This window comes from Thamnophis elegans, chromosome 7 (genome assembly GCF_009769535.1).
Source record: "Thamnophis elegans isolate rThaEle1 chromosome 7, rThaEle1.pri, whole genome shotgun sequence".
In the NCBI taxonomy this organism is placed as follows: domain Eukaryota; kingdom Metazoa; phylum Chordata; class Lepidosauria; order Squamata; family Colubridae; genus Thamnophis; species Thamnophis elegans.
This window is the reverse complement of record NC_045547.1, coordinates 78236844-78261135: the sequence shown is the minus strand read 5'-3', so window position 1 is coordinate 78261135 and position 24292 is coordinate 78236844. Positions and strand designations below refer to the sequence as shown.

The window sequence follows — 24292 nt, the reverse complement described above, 5'->3', positions numbered from 1 at the left end:
TGTTCAGTATTCTTTGTAGAGCATCATTATTTATTCTGGGGAGTGGGGAATGAGCATGTGAAAAGAGGGTTCCATCCATGATGTTCTTTTCCCTTTATACTGTTCAAAGATTGTTCCGTTCCTAAAGGTAAAATCCCCCTTGCACATACATGCGAGTCATTCCTGACTCTAGGGGGCGGTGCTCATCTCCGTTTCAAAGCCGAAGAGCCAGGGCTGTCCGAAGACGTCTCTATGGTCATATGGACGGCATGATTAAATACTGAAAGTGCACAGAACTCTGTTATGTTCCCACCAAAGGTGGTCCCGATTCTTCTACTTGCATTTTTATATACTTTAGAACTACTAGGTTGAAGATGGGACAAGTCACGGGCTCACTCCGTTATGCGGCACTAGGGATTCGAACCGCTGAACTGCCGACCTTTCTGATCGACAAGCTCAGTGTCTTAGCCACTGAACCACCGCATCCCTATAATACATTCCATTCCTAGATATTATTATAATGTCTAGTCTAATGACCGGACTAGGGGAGATATGAAAGCAGTGTTCCAATATTTGAGGGGCTGTCACAAAGATGGGGGGGGGCAAACTATGTACCAAAGCAGAAGAAGCCAGGACAAGAAACTTTTCAATGATTTGACACTGATGGGAAATTCAATCAGTATGTTCTCACCGAGGCTTCCCCAAAAAGCACGAAGAAGATTCCTGGTCCCGACAAAACCCCTTTTATTAAACGAATGTGGATTCCTCTCATTCGCATTCAGCAAAGGCCTGGCAAACAATCTTCAAAGGAGTATTTATGACCACAGACCCTTATCCAGCTTGGAGAGCTGCCATGTGAATATTTTCCAAATGAGGTGCTGTGCAAGGAAAGGCTGGGCACAGAATCTCTGAGATTCCGGACAGATCTTCACACTCCTGAAACGAAATAACGGACCGGACGGACGAATTGTTTCCTGCAAAAGCCCACTCCCTTTTCGCTCCTCTTTATTTCTTATGGGAGGGGCCATTCACATCCACCTGTGACTTTACTCCCAAGTCAACCTTGATTTCCTAGCTGTTCTTTTCTTCTGGCAGCTCTGTGCATGCACACACTGAGAACAGTCTCCAGCTGTTCCTCTGCCTCACTGCTGCCTATCTCCAAAGGCAGCTGATCACTGCCAGACAGCCTCGGCCACCTCTCTGCCTCCGAAGCAGAACTCCCGTCTGAACCTTCCCCAGACTCCAGGACTGGCCCATGTTCCTCCCCAATCTCCTCGCTATCCAACTCTGCTGTCAACTCCACTGACTGCTGGCGGGCCACAACACAGTAGACATGATGCCTTCTCCAAAGCACTTTTTATCCATCTTTTTAAATCCCTCCTACTAATAAAAGTTGTCATTCTCAATGGTTTCTGCACGAGAAGTCAAAATCTGCAAGATGTTGCGCATCGTGATCCAAGCCCTACTTGTTTTGTAAGTGCATCAAAATCAAGACTGAGTTTGCAACAGAGAGCACGCAAACTTTTAATCCCATTCTGCAGATGGACACCCCTCCCATGATACAAATCTGTCAGGATGACAACTATAGTTTACGGGTTTATTTAAAAAAAAAAATAGGGAAGGTTTCCCTGTCAGTTGTGTTGGCATCTAGGGCACAGTGCCCATTTCTCAAGGGAGCCAGCGTTATCCGAAAAACAATTTCCGTGGTCATGTGGCCGGCGTGAGTACATGCCGAGACACACAGAAAACCATTACTTTCCCACCAAAATGGTACCTATTTATCTACTTGCATTTGCGTGCTTTCAAACTGTGTAGATGGGCAGAAGCTGAGACAGGAATTGGAGCTAGCCCCGTTGTTCAGAGCGCAAGTCTCCAACCCCTACATTAATGAATAGAGGTAGGGTAGGGTAGGGTAGGGTAGGGTAGGGTAGGATAGGATAGGATAGGATAGGATAGGATAGGATGTAGAGTAGAGTAGAGTAGAGTAGAATAGAATAGAATAGAATAGAATAGAATAGAATAGAATAGAATAGAATTGGAAGGGACCTTGGAGGTCTTTTAGTCCAATCCCCTTCTGAGCAGGAAATCAATAATCAACCAGTCTATTAAGTTTTAATAGACACTCAGAAAGTTATAATTCCAATACATCTAAAAACTATGGGCTGGGAAAAATTAAAATAAATACAGATCCCATTGTGGCAAGAACTACCGTAAAAACAGTGTTAAGGAAGGAGTTGGAATAATTATGTTTTCTATTTACATATTGTGATGTTAATTCTGAGCCATCTGCCTCTGCTTAAAATTCCCCCAAAATATTTGGATATCGAATTCATGGCAGGAACAAATGCCAGGAAAACAAATATTGCTTTCCTTTTGCTTACAAAAGAAAAGTGTTTAGAAGTTCACAGTCACTCCCTGTTAAATAGATCTGATCCGAATAAATAAATATTAAAAAGTTTCAAAAAGTAGACAAGTAATTAATTTTGACAAGAGGGGAAAAAAACAGTTCATAATAGCAGTCCTCAGCCTATGACCACAATTGAGTCCAAAATTTCTGTTGCCAAGTGAGACAGTGGTTAAGACAGTTTTGCCCCATTTTACGACCTTTCTTGCTATGGTTGTTAAGTGAATCAGTGCTGCTGTTCAGTTGGTAACATGGTTGTTAAATGAATCCGGCTTCCCCATTGACTGCTTCTCAGGAGGTCGCAAAAGGGATCACGTGACCCTCGGTCACTGCAACCGTCATAAATGCAAGTCAGTTTCCAGGATCTGAATTCTGATCATGTGACTGTGGGGATGCTACGACAATTGTGAGAAAACGAACATAAGTCAGGTTTTTCAGTGCCGTTGTAACTTTGAACGGTCACTAAATGAACTATTGTCATTTGCGGACTACCTGTATGCTAGTTTTCCATTCAGACTAAAAGCCAGAGTAAAGCATCTACTATTAATTTCAAATTGCAATGACTTGCATGACACCAAGTATTGGAGTTCTCTGACCGAGGCTTCCCCCGCAGCACGAAGCCGAGTCCTCGTCCTGATAAACCCCTTTTATTTAGTTTACAGTGAATTCCTCTCCAGCGAAGTCTTTCCTCTCCCACAGTCTTTTAAGATAGTTCACAATTACCGACCTTTATCAGGGTTGGAGAGTGGCCAGGCCGATATCTTTCAGATGCTACAATACTTGGTTCCACCACAAAACCGCGGTAGACTGAAACGCGCTCGACAAAAGCGCGTACCTGACGTCATCACAGCGCGACGAAAACATCACGCAGTGAGCGGTAAACTTAAAATTAAAGCGAAAACCTTACCCTAACCCCCCCAAACCTAACCCTAAACCTAACCCTAAACCTAACCCTTAACCTAACCGTAACCTAACCCTAAACCTAACCCTTAACCTAACGCTAAACCTAACGCTAACCCTTAACCTAACGCTAACCCTAACCCTAACGCTTAACGTAACCCTAAACCTAACCCTAACCCTTAACCTAAACCCTAAACCTAAACCTAACCCTTACCTTTACGTGAATCGGCTTGCTTTAAAATCACTTTTTAAAATCTCCGCGGTCGTATTTGTCGCGCTGCTGATGACGTCAGGTACGCACTTTAATCGGGCGCGCTTTAGTGGACCGCGGTTTTGTCGTGCCACGACAATACTTAGCAAGGAATGCAGGAATGAACTAATGGTCAACTGCAACCTCCACTCCCCTTTTGCTCCTCTCTTATTTCCTCTGGGAGGGGCCATTCACCATCCACCTGTGAACTTGCTCCCAAGTCGACCCCTGTTCTTTAGCTGTTCCTTTCGTCTGGCCAGCTCTGCATATGCGCACACTGGGAACAGGCTCCAGCTGTTCCTCTGCCTCACTGACGCCTGACTCCGAAGGCAGCTGATAACTGCCAGACGGCCCTGGCCCCCTCTCTGCCTCCGACATAGAGCCCTCATCAGAGCCTTCCCCAGACTCCAGGACTGTCCCATGTTCCTCCCCAACCTCCTCCCTGTCCAAATCCCACTGACCACTGGGAAGGTCACAACAGAATCTTTGTTCCCAGTACTTTTAGTTTGATTGTGGTTCTATATATTTAGAGAAGACGTTAGCAATTTATGAATATAATTGTGGATAATAATTGCAAATAATTCTTTGCTTACAGGACATTAAGAGCCATTTATGGAAAATTTACTGCACCTCTTATCTATTTAGGACAGGCTCAGAGCAAAATATGTTTTTTTCTAAATTTGCCTCCCTGCAAAGCCAGCTGGGTGATGTTGGGCCAATCACTCTCTCTCAGTCCAGCCCAACTCGCAGGGTGGTTGTTGTGGGGAAAATAAAAGAAAGAAGGTGTATTGGATATGTCCCCTGCCTGGAACTATTTGTAAAAATGAAGGTGGTATAAAAATAAATATATAAATAAGAAAAATTAAAAAAAAATACATGTCCTCTTGTGTTACACAAGTTGGTGTACTAGACAAGGTGAAATATAAATAAAGTCAACGTGTATTGATCAATAGGAAGAGAATTGTTTAATAAACCTTGGTGATCTCTCATCTTTTTTCTGCATGATAAAGTGATACGGATTTTACTATTCCAACAGGATACTTCCTTTTTTAAAAATCCACCCAGTTGTAAACTTCTATCCCAGTGTTTCTCAACCTTGGCAACTTGAAGATGTCCGGACTTCAACTCCCAGAATTCTCCAGCTGGCTGGGGAATTCTGGGAGTTGAAGTCCGGACATCTTCAAGTTGCCAAGGTTGAGAAATACTGTTCTATCCAGTGTCGATGCAGTTTAAATGTTGCTCGTACTTAATTTTATCCTTTGCCAAGTTTAGATAAAATGTGACAGCATTCATATATTTGCTTAAACCGTCGTTATTGTTTTTACAGCCCCTTTGTTATTTTGGTTTTTGGTGTATCTTTTAAATTAGTATTTTTGAAGCCTGGACAATTGATTCCAGAGGGCTGTCTTAAATACCATGTTTCCATTAAACACAAAAAACCCTGTCTCATTTTCTTTTGATCCCCGAAATAAGCCTTATTTTCAGGGTGGTCTTATTATTTTTGTGGTGCAGGAGGCCCTTTAACCATGGCCTGCAAATCAGCTGATCCAGAGAGGGCCGGAAGGTCTGTCTCAGCTTCTGGCACACTCTTACCAGCTCTAGCGCCGCTGGGCCTACCGCTCCCTTTTGTGGCCGCCACTAAGAGAAAGAGTGTGGTAGCTAGGGTTTGTGGTAGCGGCCTCTGCAAGGCCATTCCGCTTGGATGGTAGGTGCATGGAGCATGTTCCCCCCTTTTCCATCCCAGGAAATGCCGGGGACCGGCTGCGCATGCATTTAAGTATTTTAGGGGAGGGCTTATTTTCAGGGGAGGTCTTATTTTAGCACATGCACTCAAAAGCCCAATTGAGCTTATTATCCAAGGAGGTCTTATTTTCGGGAAAACAGGATAGGAAGCATGTTTTTGAGACATTATTTCTTGTTATTTTCTCCATGCTGCTGATCCAACTAGGTTTTCTAATATCAAGTCTGAAGGGAAAGAATTTGAACCACTAGAGTGGTTGGTTGACATCTAAATAACATGTACAGGTAGTCCTTGGCTTACAATAGTTCGCTTAGTGACCATTCGAAGTTACCATGGAACTGAAAAAAGTTACTTAATATAATACAATAGCAGAGTTGGAAGGGACCTTGGAGGTCTTCTAGCCCAACCCCCTGCCTACGCAGGAAACCCTATACCATTTCGGACAAATGGCTATCCAACATCTTCTTAAAGACTTCCAGTGTTGGGGAATTCACAACTTCTGGAAGCAAATTCTGTTCCACTGATTAATTGTTCTAACTGTCAGGAAATTTATCCTCAGTTCTAAGTTGCTTCTCTCTTTGACTAGTTTCCACCCATTGCTTCTTGTTCTGCCCTCAGGTGCCTTGCAGAATAGCTTGACTCCCTCTTCTTTGGGGCAACCCCTGAGATATTGGAAGACTGCTATCATGCCTCCTCTAGTCCTTCTTTTCATTAACTAGACATACCCACTTCCTGCAACCATTCTTCATATGTTTTAGCCTCCAGTCCCCTAATCCTCTTTGTTGCTCTTCTCTGCACTCTTTCTAGAGTCTCCAAATCTTTTCTACATCGTGGCAACCAAAACTGAATGCCGTATTCCAAGTGTGGCCTTACCAAGGCATTATAAAGTGGTATTAACACTTCACGTAATCTTGATTCTATCCCTCTGTTTACGCAGCCTAGAACTGTGTTGGCTTTTTTTGGCACACAGCTGGATCCTATTTAAATGGTTGTCCACTAGGACTCCAAGATCCGTCTCACAGTTACTACTATTGAGTAGAATTTGGAACCCAATGTGGTTCTCAGTCAAGGACTGCCTGAATTTTCATTCGGGTGTGCTTTCGTTAAACAGCAGACACAAAATACGAAAACCTAGTAATCGGGTGAGTCAGCGATCACTCTGGTATGGTGAAAAAATATATATATTTCAATTAAACCCAAAGGCCAGCTGGACTTTCTTGGAGAGTTTTTTAAATCCTTGGAAATGTTTCACTTCTCATCCAAGAAGCTTCTTCAGTTCACTGAAGAAGAACCGAAGAAGCTTCTTGGGCGAGAAGTAAAACGTTTTCAAGGGAAAGCAAACTCCAGTTGTCTTTTAGGAAAGCGCCTTTGGGACAGCCGTGACCAGGGGTGATTGAGAATCCCCACAGACCTTTCAATTCAACTTCCTCACAGGGAAATTATGTCATTGTTTGTCTCTATATTCCAGATCCTCATTGGCGGGAATATTTCCGGCAACACGGTCCTGGAAGATGATTTCAGCACCTTGGACAGCAAGAAATGGCTCCTCCACCCGGGGGGAACCAAAATGCCCGTCTGTGGCTCCTCGGGGGACGCTTTGGTCTTCATTGAGAAGGCCAGCACTCGCTACGTGGTCACCACCGACATCGCCATAAACGAGGACTCTTTCCTTCAGCTGGATTTTGCTGCGTCTTGTTCAGTCACCGATTCTTGTTACGGTAAAAGCCATTTTTTTAAATTTGTCATTTACGTTTTGGTTGCCTCAGCGGCATTTTTTATTTTTTTATTTTTTTAAAAATAGTTTTTAATTAAACAGTTTTCTTCAATTTGCATCACCATTTCGATCTTTACAATGCTCCGGTATCAATATAACTCATAAGTACAAGTTGTTTTCATTGTTCTTCCTTTCCTTTTGTGTACATATCTATTCTATACAACCATTATTGTGGTTACGTAAATATGTTTGTGTGTGTGTGTGTGTGTGTGTGATTGTGTGTGTGTGTGTTTTCGTAGATTTTCACGGGTAGAGGTATGCAGGTTTTGGTGTATTCGAATCTTTTCCCGTGTAAGATTGGGAGTGTTAGGTAAGCTCCCTGTTGGGAGAGCGAATGTGTTCAGAGAAGCATTGTGAGATTTGTGTTGGAGAACACACAAACCAGCATACAGAGACACTGCAGTTTAAATAGGCTTTTACTTTCGTGGAAATAGATGTATCAGAGTCCATCAAACAGTCCAAGTATACACGGATAAGACAGTCAGTCATCAACGTCTTTCAGTTAAGGGATAATCCAAATAACATAGTCCATAATCATACAAACAGTCCAGTACACAAAGTTTGCTAGCAGTTGCAAAACTTACAATAGCTCACGGCACTTTCTAACAGTCAGCTTCCAAAACACTCAGATCAGATCAGCCCAGCATCTAATAAACAGAGAGCTAACAGTCATTCTGGCTCCCTCTTATGGCCGATTGAGGAAAACAGCAACCAATCACATTTTGCAGTATGGTTTAAAGAAAGAGGTACAACATTGTTACATGATTTATATATTGCCAACCCAACTGTTAGATTATATTCCTAACAGGGAGTATCTTGGCGATGTTTCGACGAGATCCCACTCGTCATCCTCAGGCTGGTGTCTTCAGCTTCGTGCCTGCGTGAGCAAAGCGTGATTGGAGCTGCCGTCCCTCTATAAATACTGGTGGGGGTGTGTGGAGTACTGGCTCTGCTGCTGCAAGCAGATTGGTTGGCTGTGTTGCAGCATCTTGATTAGTTGATGGAGTTGATGTTTGCAAATTAGTCAGCTGTTTTGTAACATCCTGTGTGGCTGAGGTACTGGCCGTGTGCCTATTGTTCTTTTTTGTTGTAACGACCTCCTGAGCTCTATTGTAGTGATATCCTGAGTCCTGTGCTGCAACCTCCTGTATATAACATTTCTTGTGATTTCTTAATGTACTTTTACATTCTTATTCTTTACTTTTATTCTCTAAGCAATTATACCATGTGTCCCAAATCAAATTATATTCTGTTTCCCCTTTTTCTTTTATTAATTTACTTTTACATTCTTATTCTTTGCTTTTATTCTCTAAGCAATTATACCATGTGTCCCAAATCAAATAATATTCTGTTTCCCCTTTTTCTTTTATTACCATTGTTAGCCTATCCATCTCCGGACATTCTAGCACTTTTTTTAATCACCATTCCATTGGAGGGAATGCTATCATTTTTCCAGTTTTGCACATAAATGATTCTGGCTGTTCAGCAGCATTTTTTAATACAGGTAACAAACATTCATTTAGTGGCCGTTCAAAGCTACGACGCCACTGAAAAAGGTGACCTCTGACCCTTCAGCATCCCCATACTCACAAGATCAAAATTTGGTGGCTTGTAACTTTCAGTCACATAGGTGCCTCAACTTACGACCACAATGACTGACAACTGTACTTCTCATCTGACTCGTGGTTATAAGTCAGAGATTAGCTGTAATTTTCATGGCTATAAAACAGATATATTATTCACAGATATATTTGCTGTTCTGAGTAATTCATACCTAGGAGAAAAGAGCTGGACATTCCTCACATAAATCTCCCATCCTGGCTTTGATTTCTCGTAATTCCTCATCTTATGGGGTGCCATGCTCTAAATAATTACAATGTCTCTAACTCCAGAGACCAAAATACTATCTTAACATTTTCTTTGCACTTCTATAAATTATATTGGCGTGCAGTGGGTTTAAATTTGACAAGAGTGGAATGGGATCGCGTATATCTATTAAGCTCACACCCCGTACGTCAGAATTCAGTGTAACAATGGGAATGACCCTTAAAGAAAATGAATGAAGCAGATAGTTATTTACTTATAAGTAACGAAGCCATTCCAATGGAAAGGGGAAATTAACTCCCAGCCCAAATGCAATCCTGACTCTTCATTTTAAAGTTCCAATTCATTCTAGCGCTGTTCATCTGTCAGAAATCTTATCCATGAGAATTACGCCACTTATGAGAAGGTCATCTGAGCTTATTTGTCTTTCTGTGTATATACAGGTAGTCCTCGATTTACAACAATGGAGTGGAGTGGAGTGGAGTGGAGTGGAGTGGAGTGGAGTAGAGTAGAGTAGAGTAGAGGAATAGAATAGAATATGGGATGGGATGGGATAGAATAGAATATGGGATGGAATGGGATGGGATGGGATAGAATAGAATAGAATATGGGATGGGGTGGGATAGAGTAGAATAGAATAGAATATGGGATGGGATAGGATAGAATAGAATAGAGTAGAGTAGAATAGAATATGGGATGGGATAGAATAGAGTAGAATAGAATATGGGACGGGATGGGATAGAATAGAATAGAATAGAATAGAATATGGGATGGAATGGGATGGGATGGGATAGAATAGAATAGAATATGGGATATAATAGAATAGAATGTGGGATAGAATAGAATAGAATAAGGGATGGGATGGAATAGAATAGAATATGGGATGAGGTAAAATAGAATAGAATAGAATAGAATAGTAGAATAAAGAAGAGTTGGAAGGGACCTTGGAGGCCTTCTAGTCCCACCCCCTGCTCAAGCAGGAAACCCTATACTATTTCAGAGAAATGGTTATCCAATCTCTTCTTAAAAACTTCCAGTGTTGGAGCATTCAGAACTCCTGCAGGCACTGATCAATTGTTCTCACTGTCAGGAAGTTTCTCCTTAGTTCTAGGTTGCGCCTCTCCTTGATTAGTTTCCACCCATTGCTTCTTGGTCCTGCCCTCATGCCTAATTTAGGTGTGACATAAAGTGTCACACATAAACACCTAAATATCCTAAAACCGTACTATTGAAAAGAAATCGACAGTGTATAGAGACACGGCTTCATTCCTCTTTTTTTCCGCAGCTTTTGTAACTTTGAATGGCCCCCTAAGGGAACTTTGTAAGTAGAGGACTACCAGCAATGACCTGCCTGAGATCACTTGGCAAAGATGCAGTTAAGGATCAATCTGAACCACGAAAGTGTGCCAGTTCATAGTACAGGCTCTCCATCGCTATTGCCAATTTTTCTCAGCGCTGGCAACGTGTGGACTTCCACAATTGGAGTCTGCACACCTCCAGGTTGCCAAGGCTGAGAAACTCCACGCCGCATATCTCCAATTTCAACACCTGTGCCTATTTCAGAACTTCATTATCATTTCTGTCGGCCTAAATGCCTTGATTTATCCATCGGGGCCTGCCAATGAACTTCTCGGCGGCTCCATAACCTGCCCTCCGTTTGATTTATTTTTTATGGCTGTATATTTATTTAAGCTGGCTGGATTTAAGCCATCCAGATCCCAAGAGGAGTTGGAATACAAGGCTATAACCATCAGAAGTGCAGATAACAACAACCGAATGCCAGAAGCCAGAAACAATCCAACTCATAAAAATATAACTACATTCACCGGCAGAGATCACCTACAACCGCAAGACCCAAATGCCTAACAGCATTAGTTCACTCTTAAACACACTCAGTTGCCTATCTGATTACCGTATTTTTCGGAGTGGAAGATGCACCTTTTTCCCCCCAAAAAGAGGCTGAAAATCTGGGCTTAGTTTAGTTTAGTTTTATTGATCTTGTATGCCGCCCACTCCCGAAGGACTCCGGGCGACTTACAATAAAACAAGGGAAGGGGATAATACACAAAACAACATATTAAAATACACAACAGTCACAATTTCCGAGGGGCTGGATATTTCGAAAGCCCCCCGGCCTGCTGGAGCAGCCAGGAATTAATGGCTTTGCGGAAGGCCGGGAGGGTAGTAAGGGTCCGGATCTCCACGGGGAGATCGTTCCAGAGGGGCTGAAGCTGCAACAGAGAAGGCTCTCCCCGGGGAGTCGCCAGCCAACATTGGCTGGCAGATGGGATCCGGAGAAGACCTAACCTGTGAGATCTAATCGGTCTATGGGAGGTGATCGGCAGGAGGCGGTCTCTCAGGTACCCAGGTCCGATGCCATGAAGGGCTTTATAGGTAACGACCAGCGCCTTGAAGTGGATCCGGAGACTAATTGGTAACCAGTGCAGCTCGCGGAGGATAGGTGTGACGTGGGTGTACCTGGGTGCACCCACAATCGCTCACGCGGCTGCTTTCTGGACCAGCTGGAGTCTTCGAACACTCTTCAAGGGCAGCCCCATGTAGAGCGTCTTATACATCGAATATAGCATTTTTTTTGCCTCCCTTCACCAAAATGGCCCTGCAGAGCATTATGGAGGCTTTCAGAGAGCTCCTGGGGGCTGGGGAGGGCAGAAATGAGCAAAGAACGGGCTGTTTTTTGCCCCCCCCCATCCCGCAGCAGCATTCTATAAGCCTCCATAAGGAGTCTGGTGACAGCTCCAACGGCTCCGGCTGGGCCACAACACCCAACTATCGAGGTCACTAGGTCATGGTTGTCCCAAAGATGCTTTTTCAGAAGGCAACCAGTCTTTTTTGGTTTTTCTTGGAAAATGTTTCGCTCCTCATCCAAGAAGCTTCTTCAGCTCTGACCGAAGAACCGAAGAAGCTTCTTGGATGAGAAGTGAAACGTTTTCAAAGGAAAACCAAGGCAGCCCAGTTGCCTTTGAACAAAAGTCCCTTTGGAGCAGTCATTCAAGTTATCTCTATTCGAAGGAGAGAAGGAAGGAGGGAAGGAAGGAGGGAATGTAGGAGAGAAGGAAGGGGGGAAGGTAGGAGGAAAGGAAGGGGGAAAGGAAGGAGAGGAGGAGAGAAGAAAGGAGGGAAGGAAGGAGGGAAGGAAGCAGGGAAGGAGGAGGGAAGGAAAGAAGGAGAGAAGAAAAGGGGAGGAGGGAAGGGGAGGAAGGAGGGGAGGGAAAGAAGGAAGGAGGGAAGGAAGGAGGGAAGGAAGGAAGAAGAAGTAGGAATGTTGTAAGATAAGATGGAGTTATGGGATGGTAAGAAAGTAACCTCAAGTATATTGTCAACTGTAGGGGAAAATTTTTTATAAATACATATTATTAATAATAGTTATGAGATCATATAATTGTGAATGTATATATGAAATTAATAAAATTTTCAAAAAAAAGTTATCTCTATTCATCTTCATGTGCATTTTTTTTTAATAAAAAGTTTTTATTTGTTTTGTTAAATATGAAAATTCCATCTTTCCTTAAACAATGTGTCATTTGGGTACAAATATCTCTATGCAAATTACAACATCATTTAAATTGATATTGATTTTCTAATCTTAGAATTATACTGTAATTCTACTATACTATTATTGTATGTTTAATGTAATTATTATATTTTTATAAGAAGAAATAACGAACAGGTTATTCCTTCTTATAAAAATATAATAATTACATTAAACATACAGTAATAGTCCTCATCATCATAATGCTAACAATTATCATATTATTTATATTCTATCTTAACATATTTTCTACTCTTCTTTAATCTCCTTTTATTTCCAACTTCCATTTTTATTCTCTAAAATAATTCCCATATCATATGATATTCAGTTTGCTCTTTCTCCTTAATCGCCAATGTTAATATATTCATTTCTGCACATTCTAATATTTTCCTAATCACTTTGTCATCAGTAGGAATCGCTTCACTTTTCCAGTGTTGTGCAAATACTATTCTAGCTGCGGAGTTTACTATAAATTTCAGGTTAAATCCCCAACAGAAATAATTCCGGCTTTAAAATCAATGTGCTGTTTTTATCATCTTTTCGCGTGTAATATTTTAATGCTTGCCTATAACCCAATCTTACAATGTTTGCGTTTCATTCTTCTTCTTTTTTTAGCTATTGAGTTGGAATATTCTGTGGACCTTGGTTTGACATGGCAATCTGTGGTAAGGGACTGCCTTCCTACTAACGTAGAATGCAACAGGTATCACCTCCAGAGGGTCTTGGTATCCGACACCTTCAACAAATGGACAAGAATTATCTTGCCACTTCCTCCTTACACCAGGTGAGTGATATTTGGCACGCTTTTATCCAGCATAACGAGTTTCCCATTATATTATGACTTTGAAAACAGTGGTCTCTTTTTCCACAATAGCTACGTGCAGGGGTGGGATTCAAAAATTGTAATAACCGGTTCTCTGCCAGGTTTCTGGATAGGTGTGGCCATGGTGGGTGTGGCCTACTTAGCCTTCGGGGGGGGGGCAGTTTCACCCTCCCTAACCTTCAGAGGCCCTCCAGAGCAGTTGTGGGATTCAGCCGGTTCGCACCTATTCAGGAGAACCGGTTCGTAACTTTCTAAGCAGTTGGGAGAATTGGAAGAAATCTCATTTTGTTTTATCCCACTTTACAGGGCTAATCCTGTAAGGAAGGCAGGAAGGAAATATCCTGGTGTTGTTTCTAGTCTAATCTTTATTGCCCTGCTTACAGAAACTGCCTCTCTGGTTAACCCTTATTACATTGTGACAGCTAAGGCGAAGCTCCCATTGACGTGAGTGATGTCAAGTTGGCCATGCCTATACAGTCACATGACCACCGAGTCACACCTACCCAGCTGGTCATTAGGGCAGAGAACAGGTTGTTAAATTATTTGAATCCCCCTGCTCCGGAGACTAGAAACGGGCTCATTTCCTGAACTTCTGGGAGGCCTGTTTTTTGCTCTCCTGGAGCCTCTGCGCAGGCCCTGCACTTGCCTAGCATCCAAAATGGGCCACGTGGAGACTCCCGGGAGGGATGGGGTGGGCGGGGCCAGCCAGTCCTTTCAACTACCAGTTTGGTGAACTAGATGTAAAATTAGAATCTGGTTCAGCCGAACCGGCTGAATCCCACCCCTGGCTACACGTTTCTTGTTTTCCAAAGGAATTCTACAAGTTGCATATTTGTCCTCAGTTAGCTTTTCTTCTTCGCCCAACATCTGGAAGCATGTGACCCCACCCTTTTCTGTTCAGGACCTCAAGCCAGGTGGTCCTGCCCACCATTAAACCATCTTTCCAAACAGCCTCCATGTTTCTAGTGTCTTTTTCCCCACTTGGAATTGAACCCAGAAGGACTTTTCTTCCAACAATATCCAGGGAAACACAATATTCTGTCTTTTTAATATTTCCTAGAATATTTCATTCTTCTAGGAGAGGGATGGGTGCTAACCTCCTACAAGTCAAGCATAAAACAACTGGTGGGGGAGCTGTTTTCAGCTCCAAGCTGTACCATGGAGATCACTTGCCTATAAAATCACCAAGAGTCGGGCAAAACCAAAAGGTTCTTATAGACAAACAATTTCTCAAGTACCTCCTTTATACGGTGAGGAAACCGGTCTCAATTGCCCTAAAAACAGGATGCAGAGTAATAAGAAAAAAAGAGGGTTCGTACTTAAACCATAAACACACCTCGGGCTTTTAAAATTTTGTTTCCAATTTATCAGAAATAGTTGAGACTATAAAACCAATGGGTTAAGTTCAAAGATCACCCTACTCTGATTGAAAAATTGGAGGAACACCGAAGAGGGGAAAAAAATGTTGGGGGTACAGAGTATAAACAGAATAAGCAAATAGGGTTGCAATCTGCTTGAACAAAAGTTTTGTTCCTTTTCGGGAGCAGACTTGGTCCGAAGTTTAATGCTGCCATCTACTGTTAATAGAAATAGAAATAATAATCGGAATAGAAATAGGAAAAGAGTAGAATAGAATGGAATAGGAATGGAATAGGAATAGAATAGGAATAGAGATAGGGATAGGGATAGGGATAGGATAGGATAGGATAGGATATGAATAGAATAGGAATAGGAATAGGAATAAGAATAAGAATAAGGAATAGAAATAGGATAGAATAGGAATAGGAATAGAATAGAAATAGAATAGAATAGAATAGAATAAGGAGTAGAATAAGGAGTAGAATAAGGAATAGGAATGGAATAGGAATAGAATAGAATAGAATGGGGAATAGGAATAAAATAAGGAATAGGAATAGAATAAGGAATGGGAATGGGAATAGAATAGAATAGAATAGAGAATAGAGAATAGAATAAGGAATAGGAATAGAATAGTAGGAATAGAATAGATTGGAAGAAGACCTCTCTTCTAGTCCAGCCCCCTGCTCACGCAGTAGAACCTATTCCTTCTCAGACAATTGACTGTCCAGTCTCTTCTTAAAAGCCTCCAGTGGTGGAGCAGCACCACAACGTCTGGAGGCCAGCTGTTCCCCTGGTTAATTGTCCTCACTTAGGAAGTTTCTCCTTAATCCCAGGTTGTTTCCCTCTTTCATTATTTGGATTTTGTTTATTTGTTGAATAAAGCCACAGTTTCTGTTTGATCGACACCACAGACGGAATGTGCTGGTTCTCAGGCCTTAACTCCACAAGCACTGTGTTGTTGTTTTTTTCACGTGTCGTCTTTCCTAAAGATCGGATGCGACCCGCTTCCGTTGGCACCAAACAGCTCCTTTTGACAAGCAGCAAACGTGGGCTATTGACAATGTCTACATAGGCGACGGCTGTATAGATATGTGCAGCGGGCATGGAAGATGTACTGAAGGAAACTGCGTGTAAGTATTAACTCCACTGAGAGAGACACGTTAGAGCAGGGGTCAACAAACGTAAACACTCAAAGAGCCACTTGGACGCGTTTCCCACAGAAAAGAAAACACCGGGAGCCACAAAGGTCCTAACCGGACACCCCCTGTTCAATTCTAGAGCTGACCGGAAGTTCAGTTCCCCCACCATAGAGTCTCCTCCTAGCACAGAGCACTTTTTCCTCTACCTGTCATAACCGAAAGCCCTATCAATTGTGGAGACAACTGGAAAACCCTCCTTCTGTCCACAGAGTCTTCTTCTGGCACACTGTGCTTCTCTCCCCCCCACCCCACCCACTGAAGCTCCTCTCAAAATTGTGGCGCCGACCAGTGACAGAGCTGCAGCAGAGGGAGGAAAGAGCCACATGCAGCTCCAGAGCCGCAGTTTGCTGACCCCTGCCTTAAGTCATAGGACACTGCATAAGCACTGCTTCTTCCCCCCCCCCGCCCCACCGGAAGCTCCTCTCAAAATTGTGGCCCTGACCGGTGACGGAGCCACAGCAGAGGGAGGAAAGAGCCACATGCGGCTCCAGAGCCGCATTTGCTGACCCCTGTGTTAGAGTAACTACAGGTTATCTCCTCGACCTACAAGACTTCATTTAATGACTGTTCAAACATTACTGAACAAAGTGACTTTGTTCAGTCACTTTGTTCAGTCACGAGCAGCGGTGGGTTTCACATTTTGTTCCCACTGATTCACGGGTGCACGCACCCCTTCCGCACATGTCCTTTGCTTACACGCACGCCTTCTGCGCATGCGCCCAGCCTAAAAAGGACAGCAGAGAGCCAACCGTGATTTCCGCTACTGGTTCGAGTGAACCAGTCCGAACCGGCTGAATACTACCTCTGTTCATGAGTCACTTTTTTTTGTAACTTCAAATGGTCACTAAATGGACTGCTGTAAGTTGAGGACTACCTGTAGTGTGGACCAGACCGCCCCACTAAATATCACAAAGAAATAAAGGTAGTTCTCGACTTACAATGATTCAATTGGTAACCGTTCAAAGTTACAACAGCGCTAAAAAAGAGTGACTTGTGCCTGTTTTTCACACTTAGCGACCGTTGCAGCATCTCCACGGTCATGTGATCAAAATTCAGCCACTTGGCAACTGCTTCACATTTATGATGGTTGCAGCGCCCTAAGGTCACACAATCCCCTTTTACAGCCTTAACCGCTGTGGCAAAAAGGGTCAAAAAACGGATCAAAATTCACTTTAAAATGTCTCGCTTAGTGACATAAATTTTGGGCCCCATTGTGGTGGCAAGTCGAGGACTTGTTGTGCATGGTTTTCACTGAGGACCGTGATAGCGATCCTATGGCACTTGTGCCCGAAGTGGCATGCTTAGTCATGTCGCCTGTTACATGCGCCGTCATCCATTCCTCTCCCGGGTTTCTGGTGCGCATCCGTGTGTGATGATCAGCTGGCCTTCGTGCATATGGCAGTGCCAGAAACTGGAGGAGCTGGTCTTCCAGATGATCATCACACATGCAGGAGCCGAGGTGGCACAGTGGTTAGAGTGCAGTACTGCAGGCCACTTCAGCTGACTGTTATCTGCAGTTCAGCGGTTCAAATCTCACTGGCTCAAGGTTGACTCAGCCTTCCATCCTAACGAGGTGGGTGAAATGAGGACCCAGACTGTGGGGGCGATATGCTGACTCTGTAAACCACTTAGAGAGGGCTGAAAGCCCTATGAAGCGGTATATAAGTCTAACTGCTATTGCTATTGCTATGCCAGTAACTGGAAGATTAGCTGTCAGGGGCGTGCAAACCGGAAGTTCAATTTCTGTCGCGCGCGCGCCTCCTGGGCAGCTCCTCTTCCGGGTTGCGGCCCAGATGAGCACATACGTGCACGCAGGCTTCCTTTTTGGCACTCGGTGCCGAAAAAGGTTCCCCCTCACTGACTTGGGATATAATCAGTTCAGTTGGCTTATTCTCAGAATTCAAACTAACCAGCTTCCCCGTTCGAATTAATCTCTTTCGGTCTCCTCTCAAAACAAAATGTCTCCCAACCATGAATGTGGGCTAATGAAGCGGAACAAATTCTGTGCAGTCAGAAAGATCAATAAAACAATTCATGAAAATAATTGGCCCCATTATTTTGCCTTATCTTCAGCGCTTGGACGATTCTTCAGCCAGCGCAATAATCCAAAGCTATCGTTAATATCAATTATCATCGACCCAGTGGAGGCTCTGATGACAGTGCCTCTAGATCAGTATCACTGCTCCTCTCCCTGTTAGGGGAAAAAAAACCACAGCTACTAAAATTCCTCGTGCATTATTTTTTTGGCAACATCTGCGAAGACAGATAATAGAACCACTTTCCTAACGCAACGATTAAAGGGAATTTTACAATTAAATGGTCGGCTGTGATGGATTAGTGCACCATTTATATGTCATTTTTTTTTTTAAATGTAGTTTTGGCGGAACTGGATTGAAGAGGTCTAATGTACCAAATTTATTTCAATTGTTTAGACTATATTTTTTTAAACACACCCTTCGTCATTTACTATGTTTCCCCGAAAATGAGGCAGGGTCTTATTTTCCTTTGATCCCTGAAGCACTCGGCCTTGTTTTCGGCGAGGTCTTATAATTTTTGAGGTGCAGGAGGCGGCGAGCATGATCACCTCATGGCTGCTGCTGTGTTGCGCGTCGCTGGGCCTGCCGCTCTTTTTGTGGCGGCCATTAGCATGACAGGAGGGACGCAGAGCCGAGGTGGCGCAGTGGTTAAATGCAGCACTGCAGGCTACTTCAGCTGACTGCAGTTCTGCAGTTCTGCTGTTCAAATCTCACAGGCTCAAGGTTGACTCAGCCTTCCATCCTTCCGAGGTGGGTAAAATGAGGACCCGGATTGTTGTTGGGGGCAATATGCTGACTCTGTAAACCGCTTAGAGAGGGCTGAAAGCCCTATGAAGCGGTATATAAGTCTAACTGCTATTGCTATTGCTATTGCAGTGGCTAGGGTTGTGGGAGTGGCCATTAGGTAATAGCAATAGCAATAGCAGTTAGACTTATATACCGCTTCATAGGGCTTTCAGCCCTCTCTAAGCGGTTTACAGAGTCAGCATATCGCCCCCACAATCTGGGTCCTCATTTTACCCACCTCGGAAGGATGGAAGGCTGAGTCAACCCTGAGCCGGTGAGATTTGAACCGCTGAACTGCAGATAGCAGTCAGCTGAAGTGGCCTGCCGTACTGCACTCTACCACTGCGCCACCTCGGCTCTACAGGCTCTAGGTAAGGGCGTGTGGGGTGCATGGGACATGTTCCCCCTTCTCTCCCCCCCCCACTGGCCTTGCTTCGTGTTGTTTGCACAGCAAGCAACTGAAGGAAATGGCAGGGACTAGCTGCGTATGCGTTTAAATATTTACGGGGAGTGCTTATTTTAGCGCATGTGCTCAAAAGCTCGATTGGGCTTATTATCTGGGGAGGACTTATTTTCAGGGAAACAGGGTAGATGCTATTTAGGTGCTGTTACTCGGGAAATCCATGGAGATTCTCAGTCATCCAGGTCATGGTTATCCCAAAAGTGCTTTTTTTTTCAAGAGGGAACTGGCCTTTTTTTTTTTCGTTGAAGATGTTTCGCTTTTCAGAAGCTTCTTGGATGAGCAGTGAAACTTCTTCAAAGAAAAAATGGAAAGTCCAGTTGCCTCTTGAAAAAGCAGCTTTGGGATGACTTGGGAAGCTTATAGTAATTAAAATATCCTGTTCAGTTAAGATTAGGGGGCCTGCACCTTGCCTTTAAAAAGTGCCAGATAAAACAAAAATGTAAATTTGATAGAAGCGTGTTAATCCATTTTTGTGGTTTTCACCTACTTCTTTATTTGATTCCCTGGGCGGTGGGGGGAGGTTTACCAGCTGCTTATAAAACTTGGTGTCAGAACAAATTCATTGGCCTCCAGTGTTTATGGTGGAATAGTACTGGTAGTAATAATAATGACAATTATTATTATTATTATCAAAAATGAAAGAATTTAACTCGCTTTGTATTTCCTCATAGAGTTACATATAAAACATTGTCAGGAAGACAAAATAACTGTTGATCCCGTTTAAATATTTTCTCATGTCACCTAAGTCAGGGATGGGGCAATCTGTGGCTCCGGAGCCGCATGTGGCTCTTTCATCTTTCTGCTGCGGCTCCCTGTCGTTGGTCGGCTCCACAATTGATAGGGCTTTCGGTTAGGACAGGTAGAGGAAAAAGGATGCCGTATTAGGAGGAGACTCTATGATGGGGGAACAGGACTTCCAGTTGGCTCCAGAATTGAACAGTGGACTTCCATTTAGGACAGGCGTGGGTTCCTGCCAGTTCTAATCTCTTCTATAGAAGAAGTTCCACAAATCTACAGTGCCGTTTAGAACCGGTTCCAGCTCCCTCCCCCGCCCGTCTTCACATCATCAAGATGAAGACGAGAGGAGGAATTCTGGGAATTGAAGTCCACAAGTCTTAAAGCTGTCATGTTTGAACACCCCTGGGGTTTTTTTTCCTAAAGGGTTAGGGGTATGAGGGTCTTGTAACTTGACAGCTTTAAGACTTGCATGCTTCAAATGCCAGAGTTTCTGAGCCAACATTTTGGTTGCTAAGCAAGAGCGTTGTTAAGTGAGTTTCACCACATTTTACAAGTTGGCCACTCCCACCCAGTCACATGACTGCTAAGCCACACCCACTCGGTCACATGGCTGACAAGCCACTCCCACCCAGTCACATGGCCAGCAAGCCACTCCCACAAAGCAGGCCACACCTACAGAAGAGGTTCTAAAAAATTTTTTGAAACTCACCACTGGTTTAGAACCTTTGTGGCTCTTTGAATGTTTAAGGTTGCCGACCCCCGGCGCAAGTTGTAACGGTCCCAGAATCCCTCCACTCTAATTTGGTTAGGGAAAAACTTGAAACCTTTCCTTTACTCACAGCTTTTGACTTAAAATATCAGAAAAAAGATTGTTTTATCTATAAGATAGTGATGGGCAAAAAAAAAAAAAATGGAAGTCAGATATTAAAAATCAAGCCAGAAACAGGGGAAAAAAACTATCCAAAGTGCCAGTGAAAAATATTTTATTATGTAAAAACCCAACACGTTTTAGATAACATCTTTTATCCAGGGCACCGTGCGAGCCAGCTAAAACCTGTTAGATTGATGTCACTAGAGAGGATCATTGTGTGCCAAGTTTAATATTTTATATTTAGTGGTATAATTTACAAATCTGGCAAAAAAAAAAGAAGAAAGAAATAGCTTGGGAAGTTGCCATTTTGTGGTTTCTTATTATTATGACTCGGCGAGCTATCCCTGCAGTCTTGTTTTAAATCACAGTTCCGAAAATATTTCCAAAAAAAAAACACAGTTCCGTTGAAGAGTGTTTATTGTATTCTGCTCTACAGCTGATGCTTTTACTGCGTGGATTTTCAAATCTGGCCTCCGACTGCAATTTCTGAAATCTGCCGTACCATATTCACGTTGTTTTTTTTCTGAAGGCCTTTAATTTAGCTTCTTGTATAATTGTCACTTCCAACAGCTCATCTGCTGTTGGAAGTGGAATTAACTTTATTTGCCAATTTTATGTGCGTGTGTGTATATATGGCAACGTTGCTTTCTTCTCTCTTAACCACCTGCAACCGACTGATAATTCCATAATTTTCTTAATTTCCACACCATGTCTTCTACCAGCTCATCACGACCTGGAGCTTCGAAGCCCCCAAAGTAGCACTGCCAAGTAGTTACTTCAAAAGTATGATTTCACAAAACGAGGGGCGGAAATTTTGTCGTCGCGCTTTTGTCAAAAATCAATTAGTGATTTCGACGTCGTGGTTTTGTTGGCACGGTTTTGTCTATCGCACAATTGTCAGTGAACCATTAAAAACAGCAGGCTGAATTGTACAGGGTCATCGGTTGTGCCTCTCCAAATATTATTTCTTCTTTGCATTAAAGCCAAGAACTTTTCAGTGGAACAGTTTTGAACCAAACTTTGAACCAAGTTACTACCTATTCGGCCAAACCGTGTCGAACCGGTTGGAGCCCATCTCTGAGATTCGAGGAAGCTAACACTGTCGATGAAACTCATTCATCTTGCTGAAACCCTTAAATATCGGGTGTTTGTCTCTAATTGGGTTCTCTGTCTGCTGTCTTTTGCAGGTGTGATGAAAACTGGAGCGGGTTATACTGCGACGAGCCAGATGTGTTCCTCCCCACACAGCTGAAAGACAATTTCAACCGTGCCCCAACCAGCCAGAACTGGCTAACTGTCAATGGAGGGAAACTGAGCACCGTCTGCGGTGCGGTGGCTTCTGGGATGGTTCTTCATTTTAGCGGGGTTAGTATTTGGATTTTCGGGCATGTTGTTCATCTCCAGCAGGTCATTTATGGCGGCTCCCTCCCCCCCCCCTCCCCCAGGCTGCCTTCTCTTTCTTGGGTTGATGTTTCTGGAACTCTCTTCGCCTTGCTGTCAATATGATGATTTCCTGGACATGGGTGTGCATAGAAAAGCAAAATATTTTGAAATATTTCTTTAAAATATTTCTTTTTCTTCTTATTTCTTTAAAGAGAAGAAAGAAAGCCTTAAGATATTAACCCAGCCTAATTGAAAAATAACGATTCAAGCTTGCAAACTTCTTGGGCTGTGTTGAATAGGACTATAAACTCTTAAGTTGTTTTCATATAGAGAGCCAGTTTGGCCTAGTGGTTAAGGCACTAGGATAAAAAGCAGGAGATGAGTTCTAGTCACACCTTAGGCATGAAAGCCACCTGGATGACTTTGGGCCAATCACCAGGAGACTGTGAGTTCTAGTCCCACCTTAGCCAAGAAAACCAGTGGATGACTTTGGGCCAATCATCAGGAGACTGTGAGTTCTAGTCCCACCTTAGCCAAGAAAATCAATGGATGACTTTGGGCCAATCATCAGGAGACTGTGAGTTCTAGTCCCACCTTAACCACAAAAGCCAGCTGGAGGTCTTTTGGCCAATCATCAGGAGACTGGGAGTTCTAGTCCCACCTTAACCAAGAAAGCCAGCTGGAGGACTTTTGGCCAATCATCAGGAGAATGTGAGTTCTAGTCCCACCTTAACCAAGAAAACCAGCTGGAGGACTTTGGGCCAATCATCAGGAGACTGAGAGTTCTAGTCCCGCCTTAGCCATGAAAGCTAACTGGGTGACCTTGGGCCAGTCTGTATCTCTTATCCCAACCCACCTTCCAGGATTGTTGTTATGAGAAAAAATAGGAGGAGGAAGGTGTGTTGGACACATCCACCATCTTGAGTTGTTGATAAAAACACTAAAAGCGGGATACAAATAAATTAATAAACCGTTAATGATTGGGGAAACAACTTTGGAGAAACCAAATTGTCCCGCTACAATAATATATTCTGCTGGAAACCTTTCCTGCTGCTCTCATCTGCACCAAAGCTCCTATTCTGGATTGAGTCAAAACGCAATTCACATCCTTATTCATAGAACTCTTAATCCTCCTTTTGCCTTCCTTGAAGAGAAGAAACGACAACGACGATTGTCCTTCTGAGCGTATCATTTAACAATACGAAATTGCGGCTGCTTCTTTTTTAACCGTTAGCGCTCTCGACTTTTTCCTTCTTTTCTTTTTTTTTAATTGAAAAGTTTTAATAAATTTTACAAATATTTCCCCTTCCCCTTCTCTCCCCCCACCCCAACCCTCCCCCCTCTCCAACCAGCGGTGGGTCTCAAAAAAATTTCGAACCTACTCTGCGGGTGTGGCCTCCTTTGTGGGAGTGGCTTGCCGGCCATGTGACTTTGTGGGAGTGGCTTGCCGACCATGTGTTTTCTCTCTCTCTCTCTTTCTCTCTCTCTCTCCTTCCTTTTGTCTCTCTGCCCCTTTTTCCTTTTTTTCTTTCATCTCTCACTTTTTCTTTTTTTCTTTTTTTCTTTCTTCCTTTCTTTCTCTTTCTCTTTCTCTCTCTGTGTGAGCCTCTCTCTCTCTCTCTCTCTCTCTCTCTCTCTCTCTGTGTGTGTGTGTGTGTGTGTGTGTGTGTGTGTGTGGCAGTGGTGGGTTTCAAAAAATTTTGGAACCTCTTACGTAGGTGTGGCCTGCTTTCCGGGTCCACTGGTGGAACCTCTTCTAACCGGTTCGGTAGATTTGACGAACCGGTTCTACTGAATAGGTGCGAACTGGTAGGAACCCACCTCTGCCTCCAACCCTCCCTCCCCCACAACTTCCCAGAGCAAATTACCGGGTATAAACATTTAACAATCATACACTAACATAAGCTAACTAACTATAGCTTCCTACCTCCCTCTTGTACTTTAACTCCCCTTTTATTAAACTAAATTTAGGTAAATTATAACATTCCTTGTTCATTCATAAGCTAACTGAAATTCCTTAATCCGATATTTATTTTGAATGTAGTCAATCCATCTTCTCCATTCCAACTTGTACTTCTCATCTGAATGGTCCTTCAAATATGCTGAGATTTTGGCCATCTCTGCTAAGTTTACTACTTTTAATGCGTGACCCGTCAAAACCACGGTAGAATAAAGCACGCCCGACGAAAGCGCGTACGTGACATCATCATCA

General features: G+C 43.2%; 1 protein-coding gene across 1 annotated transcript in view; it reads left to right on the top strand.

The window, feature by feature from the left end:
* The window catches only part of RELN (reelin), a 380071-nt gene that overhangs the window by 310814 nt on the left and 44965 nt on the right, over window positions 1-24292 (top strand). The window contains 4 exon segments of the mRNA XM_032221885.1: window positions 6743-6992; window positions 13038-13206; window positions 15594-15734; window positions 21885-22062. Of these exon segments, the coding sequence (XP_032077776.1) occupies window positions 6743-6992; window positions 13038-13206; window positions 15594-15734; window positions 21885-22062 (738 nt within the window).